Source organism: Porites lutea, chromosome 3 (assembly GCF_958299795.1).
Source record: "Porites lutea chromosome 3, jaPorLute2.1, whole genome shotgun sequence".
Lineage (NCBI taxonomy): Eukaryota > Metazoa > Cnidaria > Anthozoa > Scleractinia > Poritidae > Porites > Porites lutea.
Genome location: NC_133203.1, coordinates 50474252 through 50491544, shown reverse-complemented (window position 1 = coordinate 50491544; position 17293 = coordinate 50474252). Strand labels below are relative to the sequence as shown.

Genomic DNA, 17293 nt, shown 5'->3' with positions numbered 1-17293 from the left:
AAGGACCGAGAACCTCAAAAACCATACCCTATTCCGCGGCACTTACCTATTTAGCCCATATATGGGAGTACCCCCCGGGGGTAGCAGCTAAATAAAATGAAAAAAAATTTCATTTCGTTAGTTTTTCTTTAGCTACAAAAAAGCAAAGTATGCTCAACTCAAGCCGCATCTCGTCCAGGCTCTGATAGATTGTGCGCGAAGAAGTAGCATAATAGTCATAATATGCTCCCGGTAGGGGGGGGGGGGGGGGTACTGGGTGGGGATGTGCCGCTGGGACCCTGGAACAGGCCTTAACCTATACCAGAGCTAGTTCAGCTGAATTTTGCTACCCTATACTAGAGTAAACTCCCCAAATCCCTCCTATCCTAGAGTAGCTGTTTCCCTAGTCTAGATAAAATCTTCAACCAACTGATCAGTTTCCTGAAAAATGATACCCTATTCTAGACCCAAACGCTCTGATTTATATATCCTATCCTAGAGTAAACTGCTTGAAAACCATACCCTTCACAGCGGCACATACCTATATAGCCCATATATGGCAGTACCCTCCCCCCACCACGGGAATATGCTGCTGGCAGTGCTTGTGGGGGCATATTACATATAAAGGACTTCCGCTGGCCCCGGGGAGTACTCCCTTATACAAGCTATATAGGTATGTGCCGCCCAAAAGGGTAGGGTTTATGCGCTGTTTCGTTCTGAAAACGGGCATCGACTTTTACATTTTGCCCATTTTGGTCCCGGGGGGGGGGGGGGGGACTCCGCATATGAAAGGGGTGGGGATGCTCGTTGGAAATTTGGAATTAAACCCCTAAAGGAGACCGATCTGGGCGTGGCCCGAGCTTTTTTTAACTGCTAAAAGAACACAGACAATATATATATTTTTATATTTTTTTACGTGCAACCGTAAACGAGACCTTCACGGCTAAGTATGATGGCGTTTTGCCCAGAACACCCTAAGTGAGACCAAAATCCGAAATTTACACCCCTAAGCGAGACAACGAACATCCCCACCCCTTTCATATGCAGAGTCCCTTCCCCGTCCCTTCCCCGGGATTTTGGTCTGGCATCGGGTATGGTTTTGAGGGAACTACGGGAGTGTATGAACGTAGTGTCGTGGAGTAACTGCAGAATATACACCTGGCCATTTCGAAGCTGTACCTCTATAACAGTGACTACGTGGCTACGTGGCTACGCGGAAAATATAAGGGGCTACGCAGCTAACCCTAACACTGACACTTACCCCAACAGTAACTCTAACCACAACCCTAGCCCTAACCCTAACCGTAACCCAAACCCAAACTCCTGGGGTATGCAGCTACGTGGCTACGGTTTAGTATAGACACTGCCCACCTAGACTAGCCATTACTATTTGTGCGCAGAGAGAAAATAAAACTGTTCTTGGATTAACCAATAAAAATGAAGGAAGGAAGGAAGGAAAAAAAGAAAAAAAGAAAGAAAGAAAGAGAGGAAGGAAGGAAGGAAGGAAGGAAGGAAGGAAGGAAGGAAGGAAGGAAGGAAGGAAGGAAGGAAGGAAGGAAGGAAGGAAGGAAGGAAGGAAGGAAGGAAGGAAGGAAGGAAGGAAGGAAGGAAGGAAGGAAGGAAGGAAGGAAGGAAGGAAGGAAGGAAGGAAGGAAGGAAGGAAGGAAGGAAGGAAGGAAGGAAGGAAGGAAGGAAGGAAGGAAGGAAGGAAGGAAGGAAGGAAGGAAGGAAGGAAGGAAGGAAGGAAGGAAAGAAAGAAAGAAAGAAAGAAAGAAAGAAAGAAACGAGCGCAAAAATTCATTTCGTGGAGAAGCAAGTGGTGGCGTTGCGAAGGCCCGTCGCGAAATGTCGACTGTTTTCTCAGGCTGCTGTTTCCAAAACCCATGTGCATTTCCTAAACCTTTCGCTACTTCAAACCAGGACGGTTAAATTCGATACAAAATATTGTCAGCCTGGAAGGGCTCTTGCGTTGCATACGGATTACGCAAGGGAGTGCTCTTTCAGGAACCAATTCGTTGGCTAAACCAAAGTGTATCCTAGATTCAAGAGCAATAACTGAATAGAAATGAATGCTATAATTGACAAGATCACTTTAATTCAAAATTAGGGTTTTATGTAACTATAAAAAATTAGAGTGTCAACGGCATTAACATAAAAAATCCTTTACCAAATATCATACTTCATAATGAATGACTGAATGAATACACTTTATTAACGTGTCAATAGAATATCTAGCAGAGGGGAAACCCTCAGCTATCAGGGGACACCTAACTAAGCATAAAATGTATTAAATTGATCAAATCTATATAAAACCAACTAAAAATCTAAAACTGTACAGGTATAAAAGATTAAGATATATACAATCCATTCGAATCGACATTTCTTTAATATTATCTAAAATCTTAACATTTGCTTCCAAACCCTCACAAAAAATCAGCCTGAGTGGCAGGCATTTGGAAGGGAAGCCACCTAACGAGGAAAAGGTCAAGCTAGGTCAGACCTGTCCGCTCTTTGGGTTCTTGCATGACCATTTTCACCCTTCCGTAAAAATGAAGATTAATATATTCTTTTAGAAACTTTTAATTATACTAACAGAGGAGCTTGTTTGTACCTTGCCTTAGGCATTTATATTTATCAAACTTGCTACTTGTTGCATAAATTTACCTTACCTTCTTATAAGTCCACCGGATAATGTGACTGTACTGTCTGTCTGTCCTTTTTAAGGAGTTTTTGTACATGTATATTCAGTATTGTATCTCTTTACTTAAGGCTCAGAGGAGTAGGATATGTGTATAACTAAGTGGGCTTCCACAAGTAATCTTGCAAGCCCCCAAAGGTGTTTGGACGAACGTCCATCCCTCAGAAAATAGTGAGCTTTCGCGACGACGACGACGACGTAGCCTCCCCGCAAACGTCCGTTGGGGTTCGTTTGTCACGCATTCATTTCTCTCCTCTCCGTGGGGGAGAAATGAATGCGTGACAAACGAACCCCAACGGACGTCTGCGGGGAGGCTACGACGACGGAAACAGCGTCGAAAACTTCACAAAATGAGTTCGCAAAATGAGGGGGGTTTTTGCAACATTGTCGCGTTGACTCTAACCCACTTGAAATGTCAAATGTCGGTGAATTTTCCTTATGTTTAATTCTGGGGGACGCACCCAGGTTTAGAAAGCGAAAGAAAAATTCGTCCCCGTGTGTCTAAGTCCTCCACAAAGCATCGCGCAAGAAAATTTCACGTCGTGGTCGTGCAGAGACGGCAAAGAAATGCACAAAAAGTGTGTTGCATGAAAAAATTGTTTTTTTTTTACTAAACCTATCGAATAGCTTTTTTGACATACTCGTTGCTTTCGTCGTCTTTGATCGTTGCTATAATTTAGAAAACTTGAAGCCAGTAAGGTGAAAAACTTGCCAAAGTTTAACATTCACCTCTCACGCCATGCAGCAGTTCTCACATTTATATGCACAAGTAAAACAGAAAAAAGGGCATTATAGGAAACTGAATGCCAGCTGACCAAAATCCTGCATGTGCCACATCCTTTGTCGTGTAGATTAACATGTTTAACTAAAATTCAAGGCTGACGGTAGGTGCTACAGACTTCAAAAATGAACATGTATGAATTTTCAATAACAACAGCAAAAAAAATAAAAAACTGGTACATGCCTTTGAAAATCTACTGGATGGCTGTGGCGAGCAATAGACAAGAACCTATATCAGTGGATGCACACATTCTACTGGTAAAAGAGTCGGGTTATCTACTCATTAGGCCGCGTTGGTAAGAAGAAAAGTTGTCCCGGGAAAAACGGGGTCACCTGCTTACCCAAGCTACCCCGAGCGAGCCTACCTTACAAAACATGGTGAACCATTTAAATGAGAAACAAAAAGTTGGCTATGACGTGAAGGGGAGCCTACCACAGTCTCTATATGTATAAACATTTTGGCTTGCCTAGTCAAGTCAACTCCGTGAAGGTGAGCTACCTCGGGCGAGCCAACTTATCATACATTTCCTTACAAAACATGCCAAACCATTTAAATGAGAAACATAAAGCTGGCTCATCTGCATGTAGGAGGGTCACCCTATCATCACAAAAGGGTGATCCGGCTGGACAGTCGGCTTTATATAAACCCTTTGGCTCGCCCAGTCGGGTCAACTTTGTTAAGGTGAAACAATGTGGAGAATGCAGCACTAGGGCTGTTAGCTCCAGGATCTGGGGTCAACTTTTTTGCTCACATAAACGCTCCCTTTTAAAAAGTAATAGTTGATTTGGCTCCTGGGAAAGTGACCCTTCTACCTGGGAGAGGTTTTCTTCATATAAACAGGCCTTAGTGATCCACTTTGTCAATGGTGAAAAAAATAGGCTGATTTAGCAACAGAGCAGGGACGTCAGTTGATGACCGCGCGGAAATAAAACAGTTGGCTTGACCAATGGTAAACTTGCAATAAGTCAACTGAGTGAGTGCCGAAGGCGCTGTGGACGCTCGCGAAGCAAGCGAAAGTGACCGACGAAGTCGTGAGACGAGCGAGATAAGTCGCGGAAACGGGCTTTGAGAAAGTCTAGACCAATGACAGGGAGGCAAATTCGGCACCGGAAGTTGAGTTTAGTCCTTTCCGCGCGCTTTTCTGTTGTAAAATAACGTTCCCGTTCTGTTACTAAATCAGCCTATAATGCTGAAGATAAGTGATGTGACAAGTTACAGTACAGTAGACGGGTTATGGGAAGAGTAACAATATGCTTGGTTTGTGATCACCATAGCTGGCTGTCGGCAGAGCTGACATGCCTCGGCAGAACTTGCTGTACTCTGTATAGACAAGCATGATGAACATTTGGAGTCACTGCACTCAGACTGCATGGCTTCCATATGCTTTTCCATGAAAACAATAATCTCATCTGCCCAACCAAAGCTCTCTGGCTTGCTGGATGCACCTTGGATGACCTTTTACAAGCAAATGATAAACAGTGTTTACATGCAAGCATCTTAATAACAATTATAATGATAATAATAATAATACATGTAACTTCTCTGCATGTGAAAACTTTAGCCTCACAACAACAACAATAAAAATAACGGTAATAATCTTTATTTCACTGATAAAAGTACACATTAAGTGTTATTACTAGATCTAGTGAGGAAAACTAGCTGAAAGTACAAAAATTACATTTCCATGCCTATCAACAGATTGCAAGCGTAACGCAGATTACTCAGATGTGGTTATCTGCTATCTAATACCTTGGAAAAAAAATTTTCTTTGACTCCAATTTTTTAGAATAGGATAGAGCATTTTTATTTCAAAAAACGCTTACAATAGGGTATTAATTAATAGATAACACAATCAAAGTGTTCCTATATAAAATGTTCTGCTCTTGTTCTATACCAGCCAATAGAGAGCAAAAAGAGAAAAAACAGTTTACTTGCCAATAATCAGCAGAAAGTGCTCCTATACTTGTGACAGAATACAAGCATATTCAGGCCCCGCAGCTTACACTATAAAACCCTGAGTCACTCATTTAGCAATATAATTTACCTGAAGTAAATGGCAGACTGATTTGTACAGGGCAGTGGACCTAAAATACCAATGGAGAATTAATGCACAGTCATATTCTGCTTCACTCTCTGTAGTATAACAAAATTTATTACAATTAATTGTTGCTGTATTCCATACCTGGAACCAAAATAAGTGCACAGGCATCATAAACTGTTGGATTTGATCAGCTCAGTTTTGGTTTGCCTGTGTTTAAGAGCCCACAATTTTCAGTCATTGATTCATTGTAAGAAGGGAACCATGCTTTCTTCTGTTGTATAACGGTAATCGTTAATACTTTTACATATCCTTGCATATATCACAAACAAGATTGAAGTACAAGATGTGAAAAAAGTTGCTGGAAGTTGTTTTCTTGTACAAGGAAGAAGTATCAATATTATTGAATTAACTGCCCAACTTGAAGTAACCAGGTAGTCACTTCTGATAACCATCACAAACTATAAGTGTACTTATTTACACTGCCTATGACGTCCTGTTGCATCTGTTTTTCTGTTCTTGTATCAAAAATGGTCTTATCCTTGCAACTAGCTTGTGGAAGATATGTTGTGGTTCAGTTTTCTGCCTGGTTTATAGGGCTAAAGACAAATGTCACAGTGACAGGCTAGGCCTTGCGGTATTATTTTCAACAATGAAAACTGCATTCTTGCTTTACCTCTCTTCAATTTGCTTAGAATCTGATGGTGTATACATAGCTTCAACAAGGTTATCCACTCTGATAAAAAAAGTACACTATATTTACAAATATGCAATTAATAACATCACAACAACAGTTGAGAAAAAACAAATGCCACATGTACCAATAGTGAATATGTCTCTGTTAATTAATCATTACCTTGGTTGAATATCCTTGGCAGCGGTAACAATGTTTACCATTTCATTTGGTGATTTGACATTTGCTGAACTATCCATGGTATAGGACACAAGCCGTCCCGTGAGAATATGACACGCCTTCAGCAGGTCAATACAGTGTGATATCAGGTTTCTGCATGATAAGATAATTGTAATAATCTTAGTATTATCACCACAGTTACTACTACCTATTTTATAAATAAAAACATTAACTTACTCGGCATCCCCAGTCCAATCTGGGTCCAGAAACATCTCTGGCTAATAAAACAAAAACAATTTATGATTAATAGTGAAGAAAGAGACAGTAGGTGAATTTTATTTTACACACAACAGAAGCAGTTAAAATAAAAGTTTCAGGAATCAACCTGTAGATCACAACAAGGCTACAGGGTCAGGGATCTGGAAACTAGCCACACCTTTTTCAGCAGGGCTCGAAATTGCAACTGATACGGTTGCCAATGGGACAAACATTTTCTCCTTGCAGACTAAATTTTCTGGTTTAGTCACCACATTGGCGACCAGATTTCTTTATGATATAGATTTAAATTAAAAGAGTAAAGTTAAAACAAACATTTCATCTTATCTTGCTTTGCTTTCATCATAAAAAATGTGCCAAATCACATAAACAAAGCCAGTTCACCTCCAAATTTATACTGACTTCTGTCTCCGAAATTTTCAACAATCAAATCTGATGGATCACGCCATACTATGAGCTGAGTCATTTAAATTATTTAAACTGGTGACTTAAAAATCTGCATCTGGCAACTATACTTCTCCAGTTGATCGCCAAAAGACAACCTGGGGATCTTTTTAATTTCGATCCCTGTTCAGACTAGCAAGATCACATGCAGATGACCCCAAAACTTTAACAAAATTACAAATTGAAAAATAATTGCAATGTAGCTAATCTTATTACCTAAAACATGTAGCTGATAGGTGAATCTTTGCTGACATCATTGTTTACATTTTTCCTCATAAGCATTCGACTTAACTCACAGAGGCTGTGGCCGTATTTGCAAAGTAAATTCAAACCTTGAAAGAGTTGATTAACTTGAGCAATTTGTGCATTTTTCAGCTCTTTGCAAGCAATATTGAAGAAAATATCAGCCATCGAAAACTGAGTGGCAAAAAAGTCAATGAGCCATACATTCTTTGCAAAATTTCGAGTTTTTAAAAAAGAAGTTGTTATTTCTCCGAAACCATTTCTTATATATATATCAGGCTCAAATTTTCAGAGATAACTGAAATCATCATGCTCTTTCAATATTCAGAGGTTTTGTTTTATTACCTTCATTAGATAATGATGAGCATATATGTTAATGAGGCAAAAAATGTAAACAAAGATTCGCCTATATAGTCATAAGACTTTTCCACCCGCAGCTATATCTAGTGGAGTATAGGCCAAGCGGGCTTACTGTCAGACATTTGCTCAAGCATGGCACTTCTCACTTTTAGTCAAGCTAACAGAGAGGGAATTTACTGTACACTAGAACTAGCATTTTCTTCCCACCTGCCCACTTCCTGGAAAGTCTCATGTTTACTTTCCTTGTTTTGTGTATGCATGGTTATTAATAAAATTTTTTTGATGAGTGTTACCACTAGTTTTCCTATTAATCAATTAGTTTTACACTATTATTAGTTATTACTTTTTAATAGGTTATTACTAACTTGTATGCTTTTAATCAAAGACTGCCAGTGTGAGTGGTTGTTTAGAAATTAACAATTTCACAGACAGAAATCCACGTCTCCAAGAATCAAAGTGCGGATATTTTTGTTAGTGAAGGTCATGATTAACCATAAACAAATCTTCAATTTTCCCTTACTTTCAAGGACTGGCAATTACATTTCATGACCTTCCAGGCCTGGAAAATGAAATTCTAAAATTCCATGACTTTCCAGGTTTTGAATAACCTGTGCGAACCCTGTTAATGCAAGCATGCTCTATGAATAAGTAATGTTAATTCTATAGACAGATTTTTATTTTTATATACCAAGTCATCTTCGGGTGAAAATCCACTAAATCCAGCTGATTCACTGCGGGATCTGTACCCTGAAGCTTTTACAAGTTCTGCATCTTGCATCCTTCAAAAGAGTAAATTGAATGAAACTTTAGAACAAAAAACAGCATATTCAAGGTTTTCATTAACAATTCTAGTATTATGAGAAAGGTGTAATGTTTCAGGTGAATATTTTGAAAAAGGCTCCACATCTGAATAAAAACTAGTCACAGGACTGAACGTAAGCCGGAGCATTCTGTGTGGTTAACAGAGAATTCTCCGATCTCCGATGCCTAATCAACACCCTGTACATTACAAGCAATCACTTGAAACAACTTCCAAAAACAATTCCCTTTGAAGAGTAAGATGCAGGTCTACTGCCTATGCGGGAAATGAGAAAGGGGGGGAAAAGCCCATCATGGGGTTCCCAGAGGGCGAATGTATCTACAGTGTTCACAAATGGCTGTATACAGTGAGTGGAAACTTCCCTTTAGGACACCTCCATTCAAAGGACACAACTTGGTCCTGGAAAAATGTTCACATAACCTTTGTACTTGTTGCCACTCTTGAAGGGACACATCTATTCGGGGGAAAGGACAATTTTTCTGGGTACTGAATCCAACATTTAACCCTCACTCAGGGAAATAATTAGCACTCAAAAAGTGACTGAAACATGGATAAGTTTACATGTACACTAGTCACAATGGCAACAGCTTTCACAACATGAACTATCTCACTTAAATCGATCAAACTAAATTTTTAATTACCGGTAAGCTTTAAAACGTCATAATTTAATTTGAAGAAATAATTTAATTTAAAGAAACTCCCCCAAGCATCAGTACCTTTTTGTTTTCAGGCTAACAACCAAGTGCCACCTTATTCAGTCCCTTGGGGTGGGGGCATACTTGATATTTAGACTTGATGAAGTATCTCCAGGGGCGGAGGTATATGTAAGGTTTGAGCAAGGATTGTTTCCAAATTCCCACGTTGTCCTGGGTTGATGTGGGCTTGGGTTTGAAATTCAGCCTACATGGTTTCCATATGTTAGTCCCAATCATCCTGATCACCCCATTTATTTATAAAAATTTTGAGACCATCAGGTAGATTGGAAGGATTGCTGGTTTCCATATATATAATAGTCTCAATCGCATTAAATCGCATTATTATCCCGGTCCTTCGTGATCGTCCTGGAAGTGTTTCCAGATAATGCTCCCAATCGCCTGATTATTATTTGAAACCTGTGGGGCGATCGCGATTGGACGATCATATGGAAACCAGGCTTTAGAGGAAATCCACTGAGCATTTCACAACTGTTTAACTTGTTTAGTTCCTCTTGCCAGAAAATAGGGATAGAAAAAAATGATTTCGTTTCCAGAACCTAATAAGTTCTCTAAAGGTACGGTTCTGCCGTATATTTTTCGCCCGTATATTTTTCGCCCTGTATTGATTGGGAGCCTCACGAGTCTTGACTTTACGTATTTTGTTGTTCAATTTATATGTTGTAGATCTAACGCTGGGTTTCGATCAGCCTACTTAGCATGTGAAATTACTTCTTTGGTAGACGAAATTTCCTTTTTTCAACGGTAATTCTTGAAAAAACAAATCTGATATATGTATTAAAGCTTACTGGTATTGTGTATCAGCTTGTCCCGTCGTCAAACTCGCTTTTCCATATTTTCGTCTTGTGCAAAATATCACCAACAGTGCAAGCATAGACACCATCAGAATTCCGCTTAATAATCCAATGGCAACTATGATAATTGGAGTCATACCGCTGTTAGTTACTGAAGTACATCTAATTTCAACAAATTTGCTTAACAAAGGAAATAGGGCAACTTTCTAGCCACAAACTGGTGTGCCGAACAGTTTGTCGGAAAGCTGCCGAACCCATTTTCCGGAGTTCGCCGAAATGCAAATCGGAATGCTCGAGCTCTTTCTTGATTGGTCAATCCCCGGGAACTATCTCAAGCTCGCGGGGACCGGTTATGACCTGAGATCACCTGATATGATTGGAGCGTTTTCTGTAACGTATATTTTTTGCCAACTGATCCCACGTTTGGGCCGCCTTCATCGCTACAACTTTTCCCCTCGCGTGCGTACAGCTTCAGGTTACCTACACCAGTATGAAACGTGTATAAAAATAGTCAGATGGTGATGTATGAATTGTGGCACACCTGAACTTAGTTGGTCAACCGGTGCTGCCAAGACGACGACTGAGACCAAGCTACTTGTACAACAATAGAGTAAACGCCTTTTACGTTAGACTTACTTGATGTTTTCTTTTTCTTGTGTTGTTGGCGAATTGCAAAATTGATCACATAACACGAACAGAGCACTAAACTAAAAGTTTATGACAACATTTATTGTAATGAAAGCTTTAAGTGGAACGTCAGCATGATAGAAACGTCAGCATGATAACTCGAAAGAACAGACTGGAACCAACCTTAATTCTCCAGTCAGTAAATGATGTGAGTAATTGTAAAATAAATAAAAAAGAGAAACACTTTTTTTCCAGTTTTTATAAAGTATACGCAGTTTATCCAACCCAGATTGAATCCAGGGATCGTAAAAATTCACGGGATCAGGAATCAAGTTTTGCAACAATTTTGGGATCAGGGATCAAAATTTAAAGCTTAAGTGTGGGATCAGTTGGCAAAATATACAACTTGTTACGACCCCGCAATAAAGAAAGATTTTTATAGGTTTTGTTTTTGTTATAGTTCCCTTTTTTGCTATTTTTAGCCTAGGTGAGGTGACTTTATGTTCTATCAGTAATCGGCTCCTGGTTCTATCTAATAAGCTCATACGTATCGCTTCGTTGAAATTTAATTAGGATTAGAATTTTCTTGTATATAGTTTTTTTTTATATTTTATTGTTTATTCTAGGCAGTTTATTCTTTTAAGGAATCCTCGTGTTCTGTATAAACTGTCCTAATTATGAAGATATCACTTTTATATATATGTATTTTTCAATTTTAATTTTATCATTTTGATTATCTGTGTAATTGAATTGAGTAAATAAGATGTAGTAGACATGGTTAACCAGTTTTATACTGTTATCATAATATCTTTAGTAGACATAATTAATATTTTTTATTATACATTGTGAGTTTTCCTGTAAAAAAGCTTTTTAGCTACTATGTCAGAAGAGGGAATGGGAGCCACGAGTGATGGCGGTGTGACGATCCTTGTCTCGTTGCACCGGTTTTTTTTCTTCTTCGCTAGATACCGATAAGACTTGGTATCATTGCTTTGAATTCCAGCCTATGTAATGGAAAGCTATTAGTGTTCGGTTCCTCCGATTCAGTCAAGTCAAGATTTTTAGCGAGGAATTTAAGCGGACTGACAAGATGTCGTTCTTGCTTGTATGGGTTGGTTCTCCGTGCCGCCGATGGAGCCGGCTTATCAGTGGTCCGCTGTTGCTTGATATCGTTCGCCAGAAGTCCCTCCGCCAAATCCTGTTTCTAGAGACAAAGCGAATTTCAAGAGGTGGTCCACTGGATCATTTCATTTTGATTCAAGGGACCATTGGCGCGAAAATCCAATAGCCCGCCAATCCAAAATCTTTGTACCCATCCTTCATACAGGAAAAGATCAGGTAACAATGGGCATGACTCCCTTTTATTAAATAACAACGTCAGGAAACCAACTTGCATTTGCATAGCAAATTGTAGAGAACGGAGGTCAGTTTACCAGTTTAATTATTTGTTGAAATATCATTTTCCTCCAATTATGGGGCATAATTTTTGATGAAAAACGAGCTCCCCTGAAAACGCTTGCGTGGGAGACTAGGAAAAAACATTCCTTGTGAATTTTTTTTGACAATCTTCATGTTAGCCTGTTCCAGGCTCCGGGATAGTCGGGTCCACTGAATTGAGAAAGCGCAAACTGGGGAGTCTTTCGCGTCTTCCTCACTATCTGAGAACCTGGAACAGGACAACTTTTCGCGTGCCTTTCCCTTTCGCGTCTTCCGCACTATCTTAGAGCCTGGAACAGGCTATCTTCATGTCGGAACCCTATGTTGGTCATTTTTTTAATTTTGATGACAAAAGTCGCGACAAACAAGAAATCAACTAGCACGAAAGACTACAGAATAAAGTATTCTTCAACACATTTATTAGGGACCTTAAGAATCGACGACGACATTCAGTCGTGATGCTTTAGAGAGGATCGTATTCTATGAGTTGTCAAAACGTTCTAATTTTTAAAACAAACTAGTGAGCAGCACTCTGCGAACTGTCGCTGTGAAACTTCTTTACTCTCCTACGCGTTTCTACGTCTTTTGTTTTACATTGCACAATCGGTCATTTCAGACGACCGATTCTTCTTCGCCTCTCTGGAGGATATTCCTGCGGAATTCATCTCTACGTTGCTTTCTTCCCTCCCGTCTCCTTCTGTTTTCTTCCGCTCTTTGTCTCGCAGGCCCATGTCTTTTCTGATTGCTAAAAAGCAAAGTAATTGTTAATAGATCTGGTAAAATAACGACTTAATTTTTAAAACGTTTTAGCGGAATCGACCGGCCCTAATTCCATCATTAGGGGTTAATAGCATATTAATTACACCAATGTCTCACATCAGGAGCCGATTAGTGTGAAGAAACATTGATGCGGCAGAAAATCACAAGAAGCTAAAGAAGATGGTGCTTCGTTTCTTCATTTTTTGCCGGTTCCTGAGACGTGACCGATTTCTTGCCCTATCACCCCCATCTCCTTAACGTCCACCAGCCCCCATCCCTTCTCCTCTAACCACGGACATGGACAGCGCAAACTCTATTTTTCGTGCCAGGCCAAATCGGGAAGAATCATTTACAACCGATCCGTATATAGAGGCAAGAGTCTAAAGAACAAAGGAGTCCGCTGCATCAAAAAGTGAGGGAAAAAATGGAAGGAAAGAATGAATGAATGAATGAACGAATGAACGAATGAACGAATGAACGAATGAACGAATGAACGAATGAACGAATGAACGAACGAACGAACGAACGAACGAATGAACGAATGAACGAATGAACGAATGAACGAATGAACGAATGAACGAATGAACGAATGAACGAATGAACGAATGAACGAATGAACGAATGAATGAATGAATGAATGAATGAGTGAATGAATGAATGAATGAATGAATGAATGAATGAATGAATGAATGAATGAATGAATGAATGAATGAATGAATGAATCATTTAAACATTCACGCACTCACTCGGCTTATTTACTCACTGATTTACTTAATCAGTGATTAAAACGACTGGACGATTGAACGAACAAACGAATGAATGGACCTGTCGGAAGAACAGGTGGATGAAAAAGTGAATTTAGACTAGAATGGATGGTCATACCTTATCTCTTCCTTCTCATTCTTGAGCGGTTGAGCAGACGAGACCTCTCCCAAACAACAACACGTTGAAGCGGCAAATAAGGTGCCAGGTTCTGTTCCTATATATTCACTACGATAGAAGAAACCTCGTATTCTGTGTAAGTGAAAGAAAAAATATGGAAGATCCTTTTTACTCTTTAGATTATGCAAGTTATTAGATAGAATCGATGACTGACAAAACCAAACTACTTGCACTTTTTGTTACAACATCGATAGACAACAAACAGTCTCTCGTTTTTCTTCTCAGTCCGTTGAGCGAAAAGCGCGAGACACGAAAAATGACCACGCACGTTACTGAAGGTGCGAGTAGACTGTTCCAAGAGCCTAAATAGGACCTATAATGGCTCTTGACTGTTCACAGTCCTCTATTTTTCCGTAAGATAGTCCAGATCGGGGGCCATCTTGCATGAGTGTCAAAACTACTCAGGGGGCGGAGGCGGTTTGGGAGGAAGCGCCCCCCTCCCCCTAAAGCAATCATGATCCCCGACGCCCGCCCCCTCGGTACATTTAAAAACAAGATGGCCGCCTTAACGGTAAGGCGCGCTATATCTCGACGATCATCTCACGAAAAAATAGGAGACTGTGAACAGTGTACGTTTCGCTCTGAAAATAGCATAATTCCGGCAGGCAAGGCGGTAGCCGTTAAAGAGAATATATGGGAACCACTAAAATTGGGCCTGATCTCAGGCTACCAGCAGAGGAAGGTAAGCTACAGATTTTCTTTCTTATTGCCAAAATTATTAATTTTCATTTCTTTTTAGAAATAACTCTGTCAGGTAAATCCAAATAATAGAACCTTGTTGGGTCCTATGGCTTTTGGTAACCAAGTACTCGATTGATTTACCAAGGTTTACAAACGGTTTGCTCACTTATTACTCCCGGGTGTAAGCGCCAGGAATGTTTTCCGTTACCTTTATAGTATTTTTATGTTCGCCGCGTTTTTAGTTATTTTCGTGTTCGCGCCTTTAGTGTTGTTTTTTGGTCATTAGTTTTTCATTGTTCGTGTAGCTTTGGCCTTCGTGTTAGGGTTTTTCTGCATATCGTATATTTAGCTTCATCATAATTTTCGCGTCAGTTCTTCGTTAGTTGCGCTTGGTCCAGTTTACAGTTTAATGTTTGGATCTTTGCTCGTCCTAGTATTTCGTCCTTATCCCGCTATCGTCTTGTAAGGATCTCGTTTGTTGCATTCGCATTTCTAGTTTGCCTTATTGCTTTCTTTCAGTTTTTAGGTTGTTTTATCTTGACTTTGTGTTTGTTTAACTGTTATTTTTCAGTACCGCTATACTTCACATCGCTTCGGTTCGCTTTTTTCCTTGATCACTAGTTGTAAAAGTCCTGAAATAAAGTTTGTGTGTTAAAAACTATAGTTCCCTGCTCAACTTTAAATGTCTTTTAACTCCTCGAAAATACGGGATTCGACTTAATACTACCTTCCAAAAGTTAATTATAGTGAATGTTTCCACCGTTTTAAAAGTAATTATAAATCATGTTTAAAAATAACCTACCTATGTAAAGACTCTGAAATTTGAATTATGGTGGCAAAATAGAATTACACTGAGCGATACTATTTTTTAGATCGATTGTCAATTAAAGTGAATTACACTGGAATTATTAAAGAGTAAAGTAAAGAAACATTCGAAGTTGCGTTTAACATCAATCAATTCAGAATAACTGAATCATCGTTGGCCAGGGCATGAAATGAACTCTTTTTTGGTAGGGTCCACTTGGCTAATTAATATTTCAAAGTGGTAGCTAATTCCACAAGTCGAATAAGTGTTGAGTCCCCAGAAAAAAATATATATATATAAACGAAACAAAACGAGAACAAACAGAACAAACGAGGAGAAAACGGCCGGTTTACTAGATGTTGTTTTAGAGCCGTGAGATCCTCCCAATTTGCAAGTTTTGAACCCAACTGATTCTAGCAGGTAATCAAAGTAAGCAAAGAGGACCCCTCAGTCAAGTAAAGGACAGGGGAGGGGGTGGCGAAGAAAGGACGGAAAGAAAAAAGGAAAGAAAGAAGGAAAGAAAGGTTTCCTTTCTTCCCCTCTCCTCCCCCTCTTTCATTTTTTGGTTCTCGTTTAATTTCTCGCGCGATCAAAACCGAAAATCCCCTTCCACGGTCTCGTTTTGCTCCGAAACCAAACGGAAACGCTTGTTACACAGGCTAGTTTTCGTGCCGCGAGCCAGATTTTTAATAAGACGAAACACTTCTTCGAATGTCTAAAATATTACTTGAGAATCTTGTCGAGTAAATATGACAGTTCTATTGTCTTTGAAGAAAAAACAGATGACGCTCGCGCGTGCGCACAGTCGTGACACTGTTCCTTTAACCGAGTTAGTTTTTGAAAAACCTGGTAAAAAATTCTTTAGAACGTAACCTGGTTAAAAGAGTTTAACCAGGTTAATTTATATCAGTGGCTGGACTCAATTTAGAATTTCACAAAGTCATTCAATGTCACGCGGTTTTTTATTTCTTCTTCCGCTCGCTAGAGTCACTCGTAACACTCGCTTAAGAGTGACTGACAAAATTTGACCCCGTATTACCGAGAAAAAGGGGTCGACTTCTTCAAAGTCTTAACTCATTTGTGTTACTGAGAAAGAAATACTGAACTTCGAGCGAAAGAAGCAATTTCGAAATTGTGCTTACGTGCATGGTAAAGCCAAAACTTGGATCATTCTCACGCGTAGGTGGAGATGAAGGTTTAAAAACCTACGTTAAACTACCTCGCGAGGTGTTTTAAAAAAACCAAACCTGGTTAAGAAAATCTATTGTTCTGCCTTGATTTGCATAACCCGGTTAAGACTGTAGAAAACCCGGCCGCACTCGCAGTTTTTTTAAACGAGTTGACTTTAATTAGTTAATTGGAAATAACTCGGTAAATTCCCCAAGTGCGGCCGTATAGCCAAAACTTCTGGGTTTATCAGTAATTGTGACAGCCGTTTAAGTTTTATTTATTCATTGACAAAACTAGTAATTAAAAAGTAATGAACGTGAAATAAACTCACTTTTCGCCGTTTCTAAGCGTCAAAACACCATGCCCGTGTTTGTGGTTCCATTTCCATTGGCCCGTGTACATGTCGCCATTTTTATAGAGATACGTTCCTTCTCCGTGTCTGACACCAAGAAATGTTTGTCCGTTGTAACGCACTACACCTTCAAAATCAGCCCTTTCTCCAGAGACGCACAGGCCCATTTGCAAATGCTGTTGCTCTTTTTGACCTCCTTCTTTCTTTGCTTGGTTTTTCTTTTGAGGTAAAGCTACTTCCAAAACAGTCCGTATTTTTGCGTATTCAAGTACGCGCGAGCAGTCCAACAAAAGGTCTGGAACGAGGCTGAAAACAGAGAGCATGACTGGGGAGAGACGCTAAAAATACGGACTGTCCGTTTTGCATACGTTATATTCGTTCGAATTACCCGCTTCTCCCAGCCACGGGCAATTCCCATTGGCTAAATTTCGATGAAAGCTGTCATCAAGCTGTCAAGTAATGTTTTCAACAAGTCATTCGCGATATTCCGTACGGTGATGAATAGATTCCTAAAGCTTTCG

General features: G+C 39.7%; 1 protein-coding gene across 1 annotated transcript; it reads right to left on the bottom strand.

Annotated features, from left to right (window-relative positions):
- Positions 1–4615: 4615 nt before the first annotated feature.
- On the bottom strand, positions 4616–10187 carry LOC140929883 (transmembrane protein 98-like). The gene is made up of 7 exons (XM_073379582.1): positions 9994–10187; positions 8361–8451; positions 6587–6627; positions 6353–6502; positions 6173–6232; positions 5503–5542; positions 4616–4913 (listed from the first exon to the last, which is right to left on the bottom strand). The coding sequence occupies exons 1-7, from the start codon at positions 10134–10136 to the stop codon at positions 4671–4673; spliced, it is 768 nt and encodes a 255-aa protein (XP_073235683.1). The 5' UTR covers positions 10137–10187; the 3' UTR covers positions 4616–4670.
- Positions 10188–17293: the final 7106 nt, after the last annotated feature.